The sequence below is a fragment of the Thunnus maccoyii genome, chromosome 7 (genome assembly GCF_910596095.1).
Source record: "Thunnus maccoyii chromosome 7, fThuMac1.1, whole genome shotgun sequence".
Classification (NCBI taxonomy): domain Eukaryota; kingdom Metazoa; phylum Chordata; class Actinopteri; order Scombriformes; family Scombridae; genus Thunnus; species Thunnus maccoyii.
The window spans coordinates 26,892,489-26,915,319 of NC_056539.1; the positions used below are offsets into that span (position 1 = coordinate 26,892,489).

Below are 22,831 nucleotides of genomic sequence, written 5' to 3' on the forward strand. Positions count from 1 at the left end.
TATAAGAGTTTGGAAACTGCATTTAACAGCTCTATGGCCAATGTTGTCAGTTGTACTGTATCTGCAAAGCTGGGAATCCTGCCATCATGATTTTGCGAGCATCATTGTTATATTTCAAATCCAACACTGACAGAATAAGCATGAGGTGTTGAGAAGGAGCTGCAATTTGGTGCTCAAAATAGTTGAGCTCTGTAAACGTAAAGCATTGTGACCTATGTTTTATTGCAGATACATGCTTGGCTCTCTAAACCAGAGCTGCCCAAAATAGGACCTGTGGGCAAAATCAGCTGAATCCAAGCTGCTTAAAATAGGACCTGTGGGCAAAACCTGGCTCTCATAAAATGAGTTTGGCCCACCAAAGTGTTACACAGAGTGTCAAGTGCGCTGTTTCTCATGTATTGTGTTTAAATTTAATAACTTGTCATCTGAGTTACTGCAGAACAAGGAGCCTATAAGCCTTATGTGTCTTGCAGTATTTTCAGCTTAAGCACCAATAATTAAACCTCTGAAAATATGCATGGCGACAATTTCAGCTACACCTGAAGGAGTTTGGATGTATTTGCATGGGTTTCTGCTCCTGGAGAATGACAGAAGAATAAAATGCTTGTACATTTCCTTGTATAGTATTTAATTTCTCTTTCACAGCCTGAGGGAGTTTGGCTGATTACCAGACTGAACTACCATTCGGTAACTCATTCAGCCCGATATTTTCATGTTTGGCAATACTAAAGAACCTGAAATCCTATTTTATCCATCAGTTTCTTACTATGAGCGTTGTGGTATTACATGAAAACATACTTTTCTGCCGAAGTTAGAACAGTTTTGGGAGAGATTTCTGTTTTTGTGTCTTCTCACTGGTTTTAAGTGAAAAGAGAAAAAAAAAAAGGTAATAACACATATTCAAATCAAAATTTAATCAGTCAAATACGACAACAGATGCAGGTTGTTTGCTGATGCTGGTCGGCCAACTGTCAATCAAACTTGATCTAATGGTCCTGATGAGGCAAATTAGTTGAATTGTTTAGTGCCAAACTCTTAATAAATAACACTTGAGGGTATTTTTTTTTCTCGAAATTTTAAGCTTGATAGTTGCTGATTCAATCATGAATATAATCATTTTATCAAAAACAACATGAGATTTGAAACCAGGTTTTTAGGGTCTTTCTTTCATGTTCAAAAATGTATTGTATCATATTTCTATAAAGTCATAGCACTTGCCATCTCTTTCTCTGTTAAGCAAAATAACCACAACTGGCAATCAATCATCAACAGACACAGAGAAACTCAGTAAAGCCTTCTTCATATTGATTTTAAATCACTGTAAAGCCTGGCATCTTGTGGCTCACTGCTTTTATAAAATAGTGGTAATGTAATACACCACTGTAATCAAAAGGAGGGCAAAGGTAAGAGCAAGCAGCTGCATGTAAGAAAACTATAGGGAATAATCTTGTAGCAAGAGTTACTTCAACATTTTATACAATATATAACCAGTCTTCATTTCTGTCCCTCAGAAAACAAACAGAAACAGATCCTCTGTTTCTGTTTGTAATAAAAATACATCTTCCTAGAATAAATAATTATTTTCTCTGAAACAATTAGTTGCCAAATTAATCACCAATTGTTTTGATAATTAATTAATCATTTGGAGTCATTTCTTAAGAAAAAAAAAAGTCCAAATTCTCTGATTCCATCCTTTCAAATGTGAATATTTTCTTCAGTCTTCTATGACGGTAAACTGAATATCTTTGGGTTGTGGACAAAACAAGGGCTCTGGGAAACAGTGATCAACATGTTTCCATTTTCTGACATTCTATAGATCAAATAACTAATCAGGAAAATGATCAACAGATTAATTGATGATGAAAATAATTGTCAGTTGCAGGACTATACTACTTACCATCTTTTTATTTGTGCTGTGATTCATTTTTTTTGAAGTAGATGACTTTACTTTATCTAACTTTTAATACCTTGTTTTGAAAACAAAACCTCTTCTGCACACTTTCACTAAAAAGCCCAAGGCCAAGTTTGGTTACTGTTGTTGCCAGGCAACAAACACAATCACAGCTGTTAAAAACAAGACTTTAGGTTGAACTTTTTCATATTCAATCTAAGCAGGCTTACTTCCCTGGAAGTCAAAACTGAGAGAGAGGATGTTGAAGTTGATGTTTTATCATCATCTATAGGTTCGGACCTTACAGGCTCAAGGTGACCCTGGACAGAGAGAAAACAGAGAGACAGACAGAGAAATAGATGGCTTGATGACTGACAGAGAAACAGGTTGGCCGGCTTCCTGTTTTCTCACAGACTGTTGTTAAACTCAGTCAATCTTGGAGAATCCCAGCGCTGCCATCTGGGTTTATCTAGAGCTTTGTCTCGGCACTGCCAACTGGCACAGATGGCGTAAGGATACTATGTCATTTGTTAGAGAAGAGTTGAGAACAGTGGAGGGAAGTAAAACTGTAAGTTGTCTGTTATGTTTGGATATCAAATATCAGAGGTCAGTCTAAGCCATGATAGGAGTCATACTTTGTTTACTTATTAAGACTATCTCAAGGGGTGTTATACACTCCATCTATGCTTCATATTTCAAAATCCAACTTAATTAAGCTTTTCATGACCTCCCGCATGACTAGTCCATGTCTGGTTGTACCTCTTGCAGTATAATTTATTGTCGACACCGGATTTGAATCATGGCAATTCGGCACAAACACATCCTTATTGCCGCTGCCCTTGTGGAATATAAGGCGGCGTCCTTTTTGTTTTGTTTTTTACCATTGTATTCATCATATATGTGCATGTATTCACATACACATACATATATAGTATATGTGTGCACATACAGTATAAGTAAAATTGCATTTAAGAAAAACAAAAACAACAGAATGTACTTACAGTAATAGATGAATAGTTAAATGACTAAAAAAGATAGAAAAGTCCATATATGGTCCCCACAACCTTTGTGGATTTTCCCTTTAAATGCAAATGTTAATATTTCCGTAGATATGAAGCTTAACAGTCCTTTTAGCCACCGGTTAAGAGATGGCTTTAGTGGATTTTTCCTTCCTTTTTATTTTAATATCCCCTTGAGACAGACACGGAGGACAGGTCAAATGACAACGCTTTGAAAGTCTTAACGTCAGTTGTTTGAAATCCTATCAGCATGGGCTAAATGTTTTAACATTTGAGCATTCAAATACTAATCAGGCTTGACCCTGGTTATAGCTTCCAAGATCGGTCAAGGTCGGGCGTGCTCAGGGTAATATGGTCATACTCTTTATTTGAGTAGATTTTCTGATGACAAGGGTTCTTTTTTCTAAACGCCCTGCACTACACTCACATAATTACACACATTTGCACCTGGAGGCTGCCATGAACAACACAGTCTGATCTGTTGGCCAATGAGAAGCTTTACTCGTGCTGCTGCAGGTTAAGTGATGTGCTCAAATGCTCCATTCCTCTTATCTTAAAGGCCATCATTGACCCAAAATTGTAGCCAAAAACAGTGTAAATGAACATAAAGTTCAGCTAATAATAATAATAATACATTGTCAAACTGTTGATAGTTAGTTGCCAAGAAACTATGTCCTTAAATAATGAGCTGGCTAAAGCTTCATTGACACAGTGATCATCATATTTGATAGATGGCCTTTACCTTTCATATTCAGATTTAATTTTGGATACTTAAGTGTTGGTCGAGACAAGGGTGAAGAGGAGGAGGAACACATTTATCCCGGGCATAAGGCCAAATACTTTAGGGCTTTGGCAGTGGAGATAGTTGTCGATGATGTTGGTGATGTAGTTGCAAACTGACTCTCTCACATCTGGTCACGTGAACATGTTACTGCTGCTACTAGTGGTTAGATTGGGAGATTAGATTTGGTTTTATGCAATGAAAAGGTTAGTTGGAGTAAGATTTTAAAAACACTATAAGAGGCTCTCCACAGATTTTACACGAGGATCAGTTTATTTGTCCTGGTGGGTACTATCCAGCCAGTGAGAACAGTTGTTTAATGTGTTCAGTGTATCTGGAAGAGCTTTGACAAGTCTGAGGGGTTATCCCATGATGCTGTGATCAGGGTTATCTTGGCTTGGGCTTGGAGACTACAAATTCAGAACGGAGAGCATGTGTTACAAATGGGAAGCTGGAGTTTGAAAGACATGGGTGTTTACCAGGCAAGGAGTGTTTAATGCTGCTTTCACATCATATGGGATGGATGGTAGAGATGAGAAAGAGTCATTGATGTCATCTGGCAACTCAAGATGGTTTATGAATAGAGCTGGACGTGTAAGGGTGAAAAAACACTTTGCATTGACAAAAGAGCAGTGTTTTCATTGAAGGTACCCTGTGGAGTTTTTGACCACTAGTTACTCTGTGTTTGGGCTTCTGATTCATGCCGTTGGTGTCACACTGCGGCACTGATAGACCGTTAATGGCGGTAATACACAAAGAAATGTAGCAATGAAAATGGACTCAAAATATTTATTAGACCTCAAGGATATCCTACAGATACACTAGAAGCACTGAATGTAAACATAACTTACAAGAAAACTCCACAAGGCATCTTTAAATGTAGGTTAATTACTTGAAAGACATGTTTTGGCTGATGTGAGACATCCATGTTTGCTTGGTTTTAAGGCACTTTCATATTATTTAATGCCAAGTCAGAGCTTTCAGAATGATGTAAGTTTCCAAGTCGCAATTACGACGTAGACGTTGACGTGAACACAATGAACAACATCTGCATGTTCAGAAACTGGTAACAACAGTTAGACTGAAATGACGTGAACATGGCATAGTATAATATGTTATGGAGTTGCATTATGGGAAGTGAAAGGAAAGGAAAGGAACTTTTTAAATGCAAACAACTTTATTTATAAACCAGAGCAGAGGAATATCAGACAGTTTGACATAAACATAGTGCTTGAATAATAAATCAAGGACAATACAACATGAAAGATTAGTACCAATAAATACATCAATAAAATATGACAAAACAAATTAAATCAAATGTGATTCACTGTGTTTTCCAGAAGAGTAGAAATTCTTTGAGCTTTTTGACTTTGGCGATTGCTAAAGGATGCATAAAAGTTTTCCACGTCAATTGAAAAAAAAGGAAATTGGGCACATTGCTCTTGATTTATTAATGTGATAGTCAACTCACAGAGAAATATGTTTTATATAGTCATCAATCATTCTGTTATTAGTTTTAACAGTAAAAACAAACGCATGTAGCCTACAGTATTTCGACAAATAAATGAATATACTAAAGCAACTTAATATTGACAAAGACTCAGTTGACCAAAATTTTAGCTAAAAATCATGTATAAAATGAGCATAACAGAGAAATATCTTTATAATTACTGATGACTGTTTTACATGGACAAAAGCTATGCAGTATTTTCAAATGAAGGATATCTCAGCCTCTGCTGCTTTGATTTTGACCATCTGGCAAGATCCCCAACTGTGCAACACTAAATCACTGGAGAACCCCTTCAACAGGAGGTCAGCTGTGATTTGACATACACATATTTCACAGTGTTTTTTTTTCTTCCTTTCTTTTTTAAATATGCATATAAATATATATTTAGAATACAAAAAAAAACCCTTCTCATTTCATATCATCTGTTTGCAAAATTGGGCTATTTTTGTCCACATCAGAAACAGTTGCCACACAGGAAAAGATATAGAGGCAGCATGGCAACAGTCTCAGGGACGAGCTCCTGCTCAAGTGTGTGTGTGAGTGCTGACACACTGAGATAAAAGGACGACTTCTATTCTGCCTTTATCTCTCTCTCTCTCTCTCTCTCTCTCTCTCTCTCTCTCTCTCTCACACACACACACACACACACACACACACACACACACACACACACATCCACACACAGACACACACACACACGCGCGCAGCATGTCCATGCACAATTAGGCACACACTCACGCACGCGCAAACGCACCTACTCTGGCGTCCTCGTTCCATCTTCATCCATCTCTCTCCCTCCACCCCTCCCTCCCTCCCCCCCTGTTCTCTCTCTCTCCCTCTCTCTCTCTTTCTGTCTCTCTCTCTCTACGGGGGATAGATGGGAGGAGACGCTCCTGCTGAATGGAGCGGGGTTTACGGTAACGGAGACGGAGAAGAAGAAGAAGAAGAAGAAGAAGAAGAAGGGCACCGCTCCTCTCTACGATTCCTCTCACGGATCCGTTTGTGTGTTTTTCCTAACCGCACACTGACCTTTTGCATCCCCGGTGTGTCCGCATCTTGTGTGCTTTTTATTATATGGAGGCGGAGCGAAGCATCTTGTAACGATACTACATTATACATACCGGGGACTGAAAGCTGTGTGTGTTTGTGTGTTTAACCGACTTGGATTTAAATGATCCTGAAATGAATCAAACCACCCGGACTGATGTGCTCACCTCCTCCGTTTTCTGGCCCCGGGGGTGTTAAAGATGCGGCTGGTAGCGCGGGTGAAGGTACCTGTCCTGGTTTCACACCGGTTCGGTTCGTCCCGGTAGACTGATCCTGTCCGGTGCTGCGGTGTCCACAGGGGCCACCAGAGTGATTTTTATTTTTTAAACCGGATCCGCCACCAGCAGCCTGACAGATGGATAACTACTCTACTTTACAACGTAAGGCGACACGGACAGACACATACCTGCTGCAGTATTAGTCAGTGTTGATGATGGGCATCCCTTAATGCAAAATCACATTAATATCGACTTATAGGCTACCTTAAAGGACTCAGTGGGACCTTATTGCACAAAATACAATTTTTTAATATACAGCTAATGTTAAAATCATTAAATAAATGTCTTATACATTTACAGTCATTCATGTACCATATGCTTCTAAATGTTATTATAGGGTTAATACTGGCCATACATGATTTCTATATGTCTTGTTATGAACATCAAAATTTTTATTTAGGCTGGCATCATGCGACACATTGAATGACATTATTTGCTACTAAGGAACAAGATCTTGCATGCCTGCTGTGTAGAATAATGTATTTTTCCCCCCCTATCATTTGTATCTATCAAAATGTTCAGCTGACTTCATAGACCCTCATCCACGGGCCTCTCAAGCTCTGTGATGAGCTAATGAAACAGCCATGACTGCAGGAAGAGAGGGAGGGGAGGGGAGGGGGGTGGGGGGGGTGAGTGTGTGTGTGTCTTTTGGGGGGGTGATATATGATGCAGTGTCATATACCCTCCTGTCTTGGCATGTAACCCCCAGCCTTTCTGCCGTGATAGCTTTATGCTTTCATATAACACATTATCACACACACACACACACACACACACACACACACACACACACACCTGTTAAATCCACCATGCAGCCTGAGGTATTGCAGCTTATTAGCCTATCTTTCCCATTATTTTGCCGTATCAGTCTGTCACGCTTGTTATGAGCGGGCTTGTTAACCATTCAGCTGAATGGTTTATTGCAGCTGTTACACACCTGTGCAAGGTTAAAGCATTTTTTTCCCCCCCGCATCATAATTTGTCTCGTTATGTACTGTAATTTGTCGCCCAGTCTTCTTCCTAAGCTACACTGAATAGCCCCTATATATATGTCTTTCTGACTTGCAGGGCAGTAAAGCAACATGCAAAAAAAAAGAAGGCTCCTTCTAATCAAAGGGAATATTTAATTACAATCTTCAATGCAACATATTTCAAAGCTTCTCTGTCTGTGTTGCCTCTTAGATGGGTTCTATTAATACATTTTCTTTTGAGCAGGGCTTTGCAGTCCCTGCTAATAGCCTTATTTTGTATCATTTTGCAAACAGGCCATTATGTGAGTTTAGTATGATCTCTTTCTTTGGCCACATGTACTTCAAATGTATTTCTCCAGTAGAGTGATTAGCCTCATTCCCGGTATAAATGAGGTCCTATCGCTTTCTTTGTGCATATAATATATGTCTTTCTGCTGGTTTATAGACGTAGAAAACTCTGTAGTTACTTTGTGGAGACTCTAGAGTGATTGCTGAGCCTGCCAACATTAAAATAAGGGTTAAATTACCTGGTAGAAATGTGATCCAGTGGTTCCAGATACATGATGGTCTCTTTAGGAAGCTGCTTGACTGCTTATTAGTGGCTTTTTTGTTCATTAATGGCTTATTTCACAGTTGTTTTTTATTGTATGTATGACGCCTTATTTTTTGTCTTTGGTTGTTCCCTTGGTATGAGAAAATGTGACAAAGAGTCTACAGTCATGCTGTCATCACTGTGATGCTGTTACAGCCCTAACATCAGCACGCTAACATGCTCACAATAGACATTTTTGGATGTTGATATTAAGCAGGTGTAATATTGATGATGAGAATGTCATTAATTTAGCAGATATTTGGTTTCAAACTAAAGTGTTGGACAAATTATAGCTTTGACCTGAGGATGGCCCGAGATTAGAAGTCGGGGGATCACCAAAGTGATAAATATTTCATCCTGTGGGGGACGTGACTGTCTGAGGCAAATTTCAGGGCAATCCATCCAATAGTTGTTGAGACATTTCACTCAAAATTAAAAATGTCAACCTCATGGTGGCGCCAAAGTCAGTAGGATTCATCCTCTAAGGACCATGAATGTTGGTACACACTAAAAATCACTGGGTTAAAATTTGGGTCAATATAGCACCATCACAACTTTGGGTTAACTTTACATTGTCTTGCCTCACTTGTAATTCACTTTGGATAAAAGTGTAGGCCAAATGACTAAATGTAAAAATGTACCCAGTAGCAATTAGTTTAGCAAGCTTTAGCTAAAAACTTGTCACTGTCAATGTATTGTTTCTTGCACAAAACGATGTGCATCTGACATTCACAAGATACACAAAAAAAAAAAAAACCCCACCAAAACTGGGTCAAAACAACCCCATTGTCTTGGGTGGTTTTCTGGTATTCACCCAAACTGGGTAAAATTTTCATCCAGTGATTTTTTGTGTGCATAAAGATGAGAATGCCATTAATTTTGCAGGTATTATACAAATTAGATTAGAAGTCAAGGGATCACCGAAGTGATAACAATTCATCCTTAGGGGGGACATGGCAGTCTGAGCCAAAGTTCATGGCAATACATCCAATAGTTGAGACATTTCACTCAAGACCAAAAATGTTAACCTCATGGTGGCACTGCAGGTAAAGTCAGAGGATCACCAAAGTCAGAAGGATTCATCCTCTTGGGAAAATGCGTGTCTGTACATGACATTACCAGCCATAAAGCCTTGCTGCTAGCATGGCTAAAAAGGCATAAAGAGATAGAGTGAGAGGAGCAGTATCCACATTTGAGCCAGTATTGATGGTGAAAGTAGTAATTATGTTGATATTTACTAAGTTTACACAGCTGCCTTAAACCATATACACACACACCCTTTAATCATCTGTTTTCCATTTTACCAACATACTGTACCCACTTTAGAATAACTTTAAATGCACCACAAGTCCTTTATGTCAGTCTAAATTAAGTACTTCCAGTGTGGAGTGTAATGTAAGAGGATTCAGTTCCGAGACACGATAAATGCATTAACATTTTCTCCTCTGAGAGCAAACTTGCATGCAGCTTGCAGAGGAAGGCTGGCTCAGGCTCTCTGTAGTTCCACTAGAGCTCTGACAGCACACTGCTGCTGTTCCTGCTGCTGCTGCTGCTGCTGCTGATGCTGCTGGTTGCCTAGTGACTGTATCCATGGAACCGGCTCCCATCGTCATGGTGATGGGCCAAGGGAACGAGACCCAGCAGTGAGGGAAGGGGGACAGAGATACCAGTACATCTGCAGTGTGTATAATGATCATGAAGATGAACTGTGATGTTATCAAGGATGTCGTTGATTATGGTGGAGGAGATATGTGATATGTTGACGTTGTCAGTTATGGTGATGCTGAAGAAGTTGGGGAATATGTGATGGAGAGTCTTGAATCTTTATATAGCCACTTTACAGACAGAAAACACATTCACATTTTTTCAAACGCTACTTTTGGGCAGAGATTCGTTGCTTCAAACAAGGCGATAGCTCAGCTGGAAAGTTGTGTATTTAGCTTACAAAAAGATGACTGTCTGGCACATACTGAGCTGACTGAGAGAGACAGTGGAGACATGAATTATGCTGCAGGATAGAACTGCAACAATTACCTATTTAATTGATTAGTCAATCAACAGAAATCGCTTAATCATTTATATGATTTCTTAACCAAAATGTCCAAACCTTCTGTGGCTCCAACTTCTCCAAATTGAGGATTTTCTGCTTCTGCTTCTGTTACATATCATTATAAATGGAATATCTGTGGGTTTTGGACTGTTAGTCGTACAAAACAAGACATTTGAAAATTATTCAGGTTCTATACTTTGTGTAGAGAAAGCTATTAATCGGTTAATCAAGATAAACGACAATGAAAATAACTGTTCTTTGCAGCCTTATTGCAGGACTGGTTTGAGATTTGGTTTCTGTGGAAATTTTGTTTGTCATAAATCCTTCAAGAGTTCAAGCTGAGGGGGTGAATGTTTGCTAGATAGTATGACTTGAAGCAGAAACCGCGCACTTGTTAATGTCATCCAATTTTGCTGCATTTTCCTAAAACCAACAAATCCATATGTTATGGAACGTTTGCAGGATTTTAGAGAAGAAGAGAGAGGAGAGGAGGGAGGGAGGAAGGGAGGAGGAACAGACAGAAACATTATCCTCTTTGTCACGGCACGTACTGTACTGTAGGTTCACACAGGCTGCATGAAACTGTTCCAAACTGGTCTCACAGAGGATAAATTTATCTCATCCGTTTTGTTCATTTAACTGGTTTAATGTGATTTTTTTTTTTTTTTTTTTTTTTGACTGTGAATACAGATTCATATGGGAGCTTCCGATCTATCCCTCCCGTCTCAGTGACAGTGTGGTTGCATCATGCACATTGTTCTCTCGAGGGTGACATAGTTCATTGGCCTGAATTATAATTTCTAGATCTTGTTTCTTTATAGTGTAATAGAGAAGTGGATCTTGATGTGGAATATTTAACTATACATCTAATGCTTACAGTGTCACTTTTGCTTTTGAGAGTCACTCTATAGCACATTATGCATTTCTGCAAGTTACATGAGTCAGAGTTTGCTTGCATGGAGCAGTGATAGTTCTTATTTGTGTGTCAGTGTAGAAACAGTTGTCCAGGCAAAAAACCCAATAGGTGACATTAAAAACTTAGCACTAATTATTTATTACTCGCTTCAAAAAGACCTCTTTTATTAGTCGATTAATTAAAAGTCAAAATTGTGAATTATTTCCAAAAATGATCAATTGAAAGTTATTTATCTTGCAAAAAATGTAAAAACATTCTCTGGTTTCAGCCCCTCAAATGTGAGGATTTGCTGCTTTGCTGTGATTTATCATTCCAAATTAAATATATTGGAGTTTTGGACAATTGGTCAGATGAACAAGATGTGCTCGGCGCTATTTTTAACTATCTTCTTATATTTTATAGTGTTAATGATTGACTGAAAAAAATAACAGATTAATATATAATGGAGATGATCGTTAGTTGCAGCCTTTATTATCTCTTATATAAGTTACCCAAACAGTTTCAATATTAACGCTGATTTATTCTAAGTTGCATCATTCCGCATCATTTCTGCAGCAATTTTAAGAAACTTGAGCCAATCAGTGGTGGCTCGTCATCTTATAACTACTCAAACATACTTTCTTTATTTTTAGTGGTGGCCAACTTTATGCCCTAAAGTGCAAAACGCCCGTTGCAGCAGTGTCATGTGATTCCTCAGGCCTCACTTCAAGATCCAGTGTCCACAGCTGTGGCTCACCAGGCAGCATTTTTTTTTTTTTTGTGATACATTTTGCTGCTGGTACAGTATTTCTCTATCTCAACAAAAAGTCTGTCCTCATCCGCTGTGACAGCTACAAGAACACTGAAGAAGATGACCTGACAAGAGTCACTGACAAGGCAGGAAGTCAAGCTGGAATATTGTTGTTGAGTGTGTCCTGAAATCCAGCTGCTTTTCGAGTGGGTGGAAAAGAGGACAGTAGCGGGGCAGCAGGGCCACATATGTGCCTCGCTGCTGCCGGTTAGAAGGTCAAAGGAATGGCTGTTTGGATGAGCATCATCAGTTTCGGTGTCTTTTTGTTCTAATCATGTGCAAAGTAACAGTTTGGCAAAAACCATAGGTAACCATGCAGTTGTTAAACAACCTGGCAGGACTGTAGCAAGGTGTTTCACACTGTACAGTAGGCTCAGTGTGTGTGTGTGTGTGTGTGTGTGTGTGTGTGTGTGGATAGCTGAGTCTTTCACACTTGTCTAATGTGTCATACGGTGTGACCCAGTGTTTCTGCTGAATCCTGTGTGTGCAGTTTTATTTGCCTCCATGTTTCCTGCTTGCTCAGTTACAACCTGATGGAATTTGGCCTTGTACAAGGTTTTTCAACATCTTATGACCCTGTTTTTAATTTTTCCAAATTCCCATGACCCCAAAAAGTTAGAGAGATGACAAGTCATTGAGTGAGTCTAAGTAGGCCATTCTTATGTGTTCTGTTATCAGTATGGATATAGATGTGGATGGAGCTCCAACTAGAGAATATAAATGATTATATTTTTTAAATATAATAAATGTGTTCTTTCACATCAATCTTAGATTATCTTCTGTAACCCAGTCTGGACATCAAGCAACTTCACCTGAACCCCCAAACCCACAGAAACTCTTGACTTAGTAGCTCAGTTGCGTTTTGTTCTTATGTGCTTCACTGGATGGTTTACAGTGTGTAGTGACAGACGCTGATTCAACTGAGGTCATCTATATAAATACATAAACGACCCATGCATTCTGCTATACTTTCTGCATCTTATACAAGCCTCCTGAATGAAGATGCACTTGGATTCACAGAACATTTGAACTACCTTTATTGGTAAAATAGTGATAACATTGATAGTAGACACAGGACTTTGAGTTAAATACCAACACACATGATATCTAGCTGAAATATGAGTACTGTCTCCAGCTATGACAAGCTGCGTCTTCCAACACAGTACATGGCAAAATAAGCCAATGAAATAACTCATTTCAAAGCTAGCTCCTAAATTAGCTGGAAATTAGCATTTCTAACAAAGGTGAGTAATCCGCATTCTTAAACTGTATTACACAGGAATTTAGAAATAAAAGTCTCTTTTTGTTGCAGTGAACAAGTGTAGCTCATACTGCAGACAGATAGCTGACTGTAATACTTGAAAAGTCAGATCCCAGTATACTGCTGTTCACTTTCAGATTTCATTTCTTTCTCCCCGGGAATTTAAAGTTTGAGAAAAAACGTAAGATAATGATGAATTTAATTTTGAGTGTTTTCTTTGTTTGAAGTAGATTCAGTCAATTAATTGATCAACAGAAAATTAACTGGCAGCTGTTTTGATGATCAAATAATTGTAATTTTTAAAGTAAATTTGCCAAAACATTTGCTGCTTTTTGCTTCTCAAATGTGATGATTTATTTGTTTTCTTTGTTACACATGATAGTAGGCTGAATAACTTTTTTTGGACTGACAAAAAAAGACATCGAAAGGCATCACCTTCGACCCTGGGAAATTATAACAGACATTTGCACTGTTTTATCACATTTTATAGATAAAGTGATCAATCAATAATCATTAGTTACAGCCCTAGTTTCATCACTGCAAGCAGCTGGTAGACAAATCATCACAGTGCAGGAGATGAAATAAATATTAACACTTTTTTTGTTTTATGGAAGAAGTTACAGTGGAGGACTTGAACATTAGGTAAGAGAGAATATGGTATAACTTTATTAGCAGTTTGTTGTTGGATTAAAAACATCTTCGCTAACAAGATGTTCACCGCAGATGCTTTAATATAGTAATAATGGCCTTCCTAAACCACGTGCCAAGTCAAAACCGATCCAGTAATTCTTAGAGAGGGGCTGTAATGTGTGACAGTCTCCCAGGAGATAGGAGGAGGAGGCGGGTCTGTCTGCATCCTGTACTGGTTTGTGTTGCCGTGGGCAACCCAGGCTTCTCTTAATGGGACAAAAGCCCGCTCGTCCCCTGGTCTGAGCTCTTCATGAGACGACCCCTTCATGAGAGGACGCTGAGATGTTTGAATGTGAGTCCTAAGGCCTCTGTTAGACTCTTTAAAATCCTCTCATCCGTTTTAGACTCACAGCATTTAACATGGAAGTAATTGAAAGCTTTTGAGTCTATTAATAATGGCCATTTTACTGTAGCAAAAATAACCACAACCTCCATTAATGGAAGAGCACTGGCCAGATGGGATAAAAGCAGAACACTTGTCTGTAGAGGAAGACACTGGGGACACAACGGGGAAACATCTAACTGCAATCAACTTGTAATTAGAATAAGAAGCGTTCTCAGTTTTTGGTCATTTTTGTGAATTTGGTTTGTAGACAACACTTGTACAAAGCAGAGCAGCAAAGTGAACAGAGAGACAAAGAGGAAGTGGAGAGCAGGAGGGTAATCTCTCTAAAAGTCGACAGCATCTGCCTCCTGTCCCGCTCTGTCTGTCTCAGCTCAGCTGTCATTGGCTATCAGTCAGGAAGAGACTGAGAGATGGCTTGTGTCAGTGTACGCTGGCGTTTGCTGCTCTTTGGCATTTCACCATCACAATAAGACAGCAGGTTCTCTTTAACTGCCGTCTCTCTGTGTTTACGAGTGTAAGTTTAATTCTCAAAGGTCCTGAAAATATATTTTCTCCATCAGCTTCTTACTCTGAGCCATGCGGTCTCACATGAACTCACAATTCTCTTCAAGTTCAAACAGTTTTGCTTGTTTTATATGTACGACTTCTGCATTTGTGTTTATCTATTTTTATGCACCAGACATAATTTAGCAATATTTAAATTTGATGGCAGGTGTGGGTTTGTTTGCATTTACTGCTGGTGAGATGCTATTGTTAAAACACACCCACACATCCTGATAAAGCAGATTTAGAAAAACTATTTGAGCTGTAAACTCTTTAATAAAGTCTTACTTCTTAATAAATTAGACTTAAAGCTATAATATGTAATTATTCCGCATTAAAATGTCTAAAAACAACTAGATCTATGTTATATGTTTTGTTGAGTTGTGTACTTACATTATCTCAAATGTTTCCAACAATTTTCAAACCCAGAGAAATCTGTAATTTTAATCAAGGTGACGGACTGTTTCATTTGGTTGCCTGTCAATGGCGTCATAACCCTCTACCAATGAGTATTCACACACAAGATGCATGCCTCGGCGTTGTGTTTGTCCGCTACAATTGCGTCCACCAAAGAGTAGCTTACACACATACAAGATAATACATCAGTGTTGTGGTTGTTCCACAGAAACTGTTATAAATTGACTTTTATTCAGTTTGAAGTCGCATTTTCATGATAAATTTTGGTGGTTTTTAACTATATCTTTAAGCCTTAAGTTATAAGAGAAATAAACTGGGCAAATGTTAGCAGCAGCTCGGCTAGCAGCCAGTGAAACAGCTTTATTCAGTGTTTTTACCTGTAATCACCGGGTCTGTTTGTTTTGGAGAGGAGGAGACCTCTGCGGGTAATTCGGCTCCCGGTAAAAACATCCTGAGCACGATGAACACTGGAGTAATCCTACCCCGGAGAAGTTGGTTGTTTAACAATGAAGATAACAACTCCCATGATCCCTTTCTACTTCACACCGTCATCACACTCCGTCTTTTGTTATTGTTTTTATTGAGAGACCCCTAGCAGTTGAAATTACATATTGTGCGTTTAAATCTGCAATAACTGATGTTTTGGCTACTTGGGTGCAGCAGAAACAAGTTGTGAACACAACACTGACACATCATCACCTTTTAAGCTGATATGGTGAACAGTTGCTTATTTTCACATCCAGCAGTTACGAAAGCAACATTATCAATCATTTGGAGTCAAGTTTCTGGCCTCCTGGTGAATAGAAGTTCAATATTCACTATATTTTCTCTCTGTTTTTGGTCTCTACCAACTCCTGGGGGAAATATCTGTTTCTTTACCTGCTAAATGCTCCACTATGTTCACCAGCTAGTCACTAACTGTGTCTGTTTGTTGTCTGGTGCTGAGCAAGTAGTGTACAGTGAGTTTTTAGAGCTATTTTTCTGAAAACAGCCGAAAACGACGCTATGAGAGTGAACCAAAATAGTAAAGTTGCAGCCGGGCAGCAAAAAAATGCTAAATTCCTTATAAAGCTCCATAAAGTCGAGAGGAGCTGCAGAGTCAGGTGATAATTCTCTGTAGTTTCATCACTATGAGCAACACCTCTAACATTATACATTGTCTTTTGATACATTGCTGTTATAAAAATATTGATTATCGCTGCTGTACAGACTTTAACTTTGATTTTTGCGTATATTTAGTCATAAATATTTACTTTCATGTAGACATACTCAAGATTTGAGTAATGTTAAATGGGCTTTAACATTTTACCAACAGTAACTGTTATTTGTGTGGAGATTATAGCAATGAGTAGCGATCATTGTTTCTTTGATATTCTTTAAAAAAAATGGTCTCCAGTTGCAGTCAATGGATTTTGGCTCAGAGGAGGCCATGTAAACCCTCCCCCATCCTTCCTACCAGATGAGTTTGCATCTTCTTTTTGTGTTATTTTGCTATTTTTGTTAAACTTAACTCTGAAGTTGTGGAGTTGGTTGAAACTACTTTGCTATTGCTAGAGAGAAGTCATTTAAATCCTTTCCAAACGTTCCCGCCACAGTGATCCACACTGACACTGACACTGTCCTGTGAAAACTGTTTATCTCTTAAATGTAAATTTTTCATGAGGTATGAAAAACATTCCTTGTTTCAGCTTCATGACAATGCATTTCTCAGCTAACCGATGGGTTTCTGTACATGGTATTCTATACATGATTCAGGGTTTTCTTTTGGCAGAGATGACTTGTTTTACAACTTTATTTAATGTAAGTTTAATATAGCCTCAGTATGCAAAAATATAAAAATGGATATGAGTTCATATTTGGCACCAGCAGATACTAAAAATTAAAGGGGGACACCCGTGCTGTTGACTGAGCCATTTGACTTCCTAATGAGAAATGCATATAACAGCCACAAACAGGCTGTTTTCAAAGGGACTCCGACCTCTTGGGCTGAGTCTGGTAGGCCCCTTCTGTAATCCATCCATGGATTTTGGTTAGCTGGCAGTGGTAGCCACTTCTCAGTATCTGACTTGGACCAGAGCTGCTCCCACCAGGATCAGGAGAGGAAATGGAGACTTGGCATGAAGACACTTGCTTTTTAGCCTCAGAGGAAGGAAATGATTATATCCAGCCTGTAATGAATGACTTTGACAGCAAAGAAAGTCAAAAGGAAGATAAAACTCTACATTTAAGATCTGCTGTGGTCAGTTTTTGTAGGTGACTCCTGACTCCTGTCATTTAAAACCACTTACTTTTCCCAATAAAAAAAAGAACAGGCAAACAGTAGTAATAGACCTTCTTCACGGCAGACAAAGCTTACAAGCACGTCTTAATGGAGCAGAGCCATTATTAATGTTATCACTTCCACCTGTGCTTATCTTGCTATGACAAGTCAAAGTGTCAGCTATAAACAGGTCTACTGGTTGTGTGTTAATGTCAAAATGGTTCAGATTTTTATATTAGAGAAAAGGAGATGATGCTTTACAATTACACATGACATTATAATGATTTTTTTGGCAGCAAAGCTTCACTACTCACTGCTCCTTTGGCTTTTTTTCATCAGCACAGAATATCAGCGAAATGCCCCGTAGATGTTTTTACAAGCATGCAAGCATGTCAAACATTCATCGCTACATATTTACAGAAAGCATACTATGTGAAAGCAATCATACAAACAAATGAGCAAAAAAATAACTCTCAGTAAACAGTATTTGAATGATGCTTTATGTCCATTCATGAGTTTATCTCTTGGGCGAGATGTGGTACAATAATTTTGTTTGACAGTGTTTTTTCTTTACATTTGACCAAAAGTCCCCAGGCTCACTATAGGCAGCGACGTGTGGAGAATGTTAATAGACCACTCCACTGCACGTGACTGAGGGGCGACCTCAGAGTGTGCATGTGTGTGCATGTACACTCTGCGCAGTATATACTGTGTCACTGTAGAGTGTATGTGCCCATCCATGCGTGTGCTGGATGTGTGGAGCTGCATGTGACTATATGTGTGTGAGTGTGTGTGTGTGTGTGTGTGTGAGAGAGAGAGAGAGAGAGAGAGAGAGAGAGAGAGGAAAGATCGCTGACTATGAGTTTTCCTCAACACTTCAGCTCTGAAAATCTTTTCCTTCCTTCGATCACTTAAAGGGGACATGCTTTTTGTGATTTTCTGCCATTTATATACTCTTATTATGTCGGATGTCTGTCTTAAACTAAATTTTAGGTGAACATACTGTATGTAAAAATTGCCTTCAAGTCAAAAGCCGGGTCTTCAGAGTTCAGAGGTGTGCTCTGTTTGGAGAGTTACCTCTATTTCCCATCAAACTCACGTGTTTGTTTCTAAGGTTATTGCCAGCTAAGGTTGTTCCATCAGTCGTTCACGTTGTTGTCCGCTCGCATATTTTTGGATTTGGGCTCGAACATGTACGGATGTATTTGAGAAGTTTCCGTTTCAAGTAAAGCACCAGAAAAAGAAGTGAAATCTAACTACTGTTATTTGTTTATGTAGCCTCCAGAGCTGGTTGAAGTCTGCTGGGAGTTAAAATGGACTATTTCAGACAGAAGCTGAACTGAAGGGCTGCAAAAAGAGCCAGCATAAGATAAATAAGGATTTTAAACTGTAAATCATTTAAAGATATTCCAGTAGAGCCCCAGAATAAAAATATAAATCTGGAAATATGCATCATACGTCCTCTTTAACTCATCTCTGTGTGTGTGTGTCTAAAGCTTTGGTGCTTCATGCATCACTGACTTCCTCTTTCTCCCACTATTTCTTGCCCTTTGCGTTTCTCTTCCCGACTATCTCTCTCCGTGTAGCGTGCGGTATATCAGTATATGTAGGCCAGCTCCCACAGGTCTTATGAGCTCTGTAGGTGTCCATAGGACTGCCTGTATGGCAGCTGTAGCATGGCAGCTTGGTCTGCTGGCTTAAACATACAGCCAGCAGAATTTATTAGCAATTCAGTTGTGCCTGTTGACATGTGCACCTACAGTAGATGCTGAGATCTGGTGCATTTGAACAGTATATATCCTTTACATCTTGCAAGCCATCAGATTCATTTTTTGACCCATTAGAATGGCCCAGACCCCCAGGTTGGGAACCAGTGGCAGCATTAATGTGGATAAAGAGGCTTATTTTAAACCATTAAAGAGAGAAAGACAGAGAGGTAGGGAGGTGGGAGAGCGACAAATAGCAAGTACAGACAGTGTGCAGACCAACAGCACATTTGTGGGAATGACGTATTGTTCCTTTTTGTGTACAAGAACATTTGCAACTTAAGTGTGAAAATCCAGAGTTAATGTTGCTGCAGTAACAAAAACGTGAACTTCATTCCTTGTTAGTTTAAATGTGAGACAGTGCTCTACAAGAACATTACATGATATGTACAAGCTCAGTCTCTCTGAATCGTGATGGTAAAGTTTGACGGTGCCCGGGTATGTGGGAGTGAAGTGTCTCACCCTTGACTGGCTGGCCTGAATTTGCCTTGTGTGATGCCCACGTCACCGTGGCGATGGCATCATGTTAAAACATTATCCAGAGCGGCTTTGTGTCGTGACAAGTGGGCTTCATACCAATGTATTCTCACAGAGCTGCCTCCTCGCTGTGACTGTACTCCTCCCGTCTCTTTTTGCGTCCAGACGTGGAAGGTGTCAGAGTCTGTGGTTACTCTGCTCTGCAACGAGCTGTATCTGCTCAGCTAGTACTTATAATAACTGATGACAGTGGGATGTCGGTTTAGTGGTTATCAAGGTGATTTAAGTAGAGATGATGATGATGATGTGTAACAAGATGCATCACCTCTCTGACTTTCCAGCTTTCGTCAGAATCAGACAGGCCACTTTTAATCCTTTAATCTCAGTCAGACTTTCACTTTGTTTAAAAAAAGGGAAAGAAAAGAAAGAAAGATCAAGCTAACATGTGTCTTTCACTAGAGAGTGTGAAAAACAGATGGGGTCCAAAGGGCAACGCTCACTAAAACATCTGCACCCATTGTTTTCTATGTAAGCCCACAACGTCATCATACGTCATCACTTTTTGGGATATGCATCTGTCCAATTCTTCAGTGCCATCTGCATCGTGGCTCGTGAAGGTAGAAGGAGCTGGCAGCATGTAGATTAAAAAAAAAGTCCCTGGATAGCTAGCTGTAGCTGAAAGAGCCACACGCTAGCTTATTCTACAACACTTTACATCGACCAAACAGTGCTAAGTCTTCACAACACTACATTCACTAGTCATAAATTAACAATGGAATAAAGTCATCATAACCTGCACCAACTTGTTAGTAAGGGTTCACTCTGATGGCTGTCAGTCCAAACAATACAGCAACCACTTCATCACATCGAAACAGAGGGTACAACCCAGCCTTACAACAGAACCACAATACCATCCTTCTATGTTCACATTACATGCTGAAGTGGCCCAAATCTGATTTTTTTGCCTCCAAGTGAGATCTGATTTTTTCACAGAAGTGTGAACAAACCGTCTGATCTGATTTTTTCATATCAGATCTGGGCCACTTGCATATATGGTTCTAGATCTGATTTATATTCATTTTTTTTTGTTGTTTTAATGTCTCACTTCTCTGCACATCATTCATCAGTCAGTGTTGGCGCCTCACAGGCTTTTTTTTGCCTCTCGTTGGTGTGTTTTTTCAGGTATATTCACTGGAAAACGTCCAAAACTTGGCTTGTCACAACCACTCAACCCATGGCTTACACATACATGCCACCAATCATACTGCACACCTACACTCAGAAACACCAAGTTTACATTCAGTCTACAGAATTACAAAACATCATTCAGTGGGTGTAAAAATCATTTCCATTCCCAGTCCATTTTCCTCACCTGAGGGATTGGTTCAACAGTGTTGCATAAAGCTTGTCAAAATGGTGCTCTTAGCCAGGGCTTTTTAATTAGTGTTTTATGGTAATTTGGGGCAATTGAGTCCCTGGTTACCATAGCAACTGCTCACTGTGCAATTTCCATGGACTGTTAAGGAGAGCTTTAGGGATAAAACTTACTAAAGGGTGTTTATGCAAATGCGGGGCTGTCATGCAGTGCGAGGAAAACATTCAAAACCCTGCAAGCGTGTGGAGTCCACTGTGAAAGAGAATGTGCTGATGCTCAGAGGTCACAGGTTAGATTCCCGCAACAGACGGTGTGCACAAGTGTTGAAGTGACTGTGAGCAAGACACTGAACCAGACCCGGTTAAATCCTAAAACATTAAGGCATAGATAAAAGAAGTTTTAAAGCCTATTTTCAGTGAAAGACATTTAGAAAGAGGCAGGGAAGGAGGAAGAAGAAGACGAAGACGAGGGGAGGAGAGGATTTAGGAGTGACAGAGGCAGCAGCAGGTGATAGATGGAGTGAACGCATGAATAGAGATCCAGACAGTCATGCACAGCTATCAGCTGGCAGTAGAAAAAAGAGATTGACTCCCAGCCAGAGAGAGAAGGGGGGGAGAGAGAAAGAGAGTGGGATGACAGAAAGATAGAGAGGTTGTTCCAGATAGCAGCAGGTCTCACAGTGTGTACAGAGAGTGCTTCAGGTGAAGGTGAACTGTTCTCTTGCAATCAGGACTCTGTGTGCTCTGTGTTTAGCACGTTGTAGGGAAAGAAAAAATTGGTCATGTGGGGATTCAATAACCGCAAGTTAAACATTTTAAGACTGGGTTTTGGAGCGAAGGTTAAAATAATGACAAGGTTAAGTTCTGGATAAGGTTTGGGGTTAGGCATGTAGGAGTAATCAAACTTCTTACTTGTTACATTGCAAAGATAATTTCTAGATTTTTTTTGCCTTGTGACCTCTTAAACCTGCATTAGCTGATTTTTTGGGCACTTGGGAGCAGTGGAAACAAGTTGTGCACAAAACACTGACATATCTTCACCTTTTAAGTTGATATATTGAACTTGTTAGCAAACAGTTGCGTATTTACACATCCAGTAGTTGCGAAGCAACGGTATCATTCATTTGGAGTCATGTTTCTGTTCAGCTGGCGGATGAAAGTCTAATATTCGTTCTTCTTTAGCTCTGTTTTTGGTCTTTACCAACTCCTTAAGGAAATATCTGGCTCTTTAGCTTCTAAATGCCACTGTGTCCTCACCAGCTAGTCGCTGACTGTCTGGTTGCTGTTTGGTGCTGAGCAGGTAGTGGGTTTTTAGAGCTTCTTGTCTGAAAACAGCTGCCTGCTGTGTCCGAAAATGACACTATGAGAGTGCTGAGAGTGAACCAAAACAGTAAAGTTGCATCGGGACAGCTAAACAATGAGCTGAAATTCTCTATAAAGCTCCGTAAAGCCGAGGGGAGCTGCAGAGTCGCTGATAATTCTTTGTAGATTCATCACTACGAGCGACACCTCTGACATTACACACACTGTCATTTGATATATTATTAAAAATATTGATTATAACTGCTTTAAAGAGAAGCAATGTCTGTGATGATTAGTTGCAAGCAGTTCAACCCTGTAGGCTGGAAACCACTGTATAACTTCTGATAGAAGACATTTCTTTTATATGAACTGTATAATTCCTAAGCATTAAAACATACTTTTGCTTAGTTCAATACATTCAGGAGTTTTATCACTACAAACTACCAACATCTTTATATGGTACATATACAACCAGTACCTTATAATGGCTAAAGTTACCAAACTTTAGATAAATATTGCTGCATTGTTAAGTTGTTAATTGACTTTATAA

The 22,831-nt window shown here is 39.3% G+C and overlaps 1 protein-coding gene across 2 annotated transcripts in view; it reads left to right on the forward strand.

Moving 5' to 3' along the window:
- The first annotated feature begins 6,033 nt into the window (after nucleotides 1–6,033).
- lrrc7 (leucine rich repeat containing 7) overlaps nucleotides 6,034–22,831 on the forward strand; it is a 73,237-nt gene continuing 56,439 nt past the window's right edge. For both annotated transcript variants that reach the window (XM_042417798.1, XM_042417799.1), the window contains exon 1: nucleotides 6,034–6,628. In XM_042417798.1, coding sequence (XP_042273732.1) covers nucleotides 6,604–6,628 — 25 coding nt within the window. In that variant the 5' untranslated portion in view covers nucleotides 6,034–6,603. The remainder of the gene's footprint in view (nucleotides 6,629–22,831) is intronic.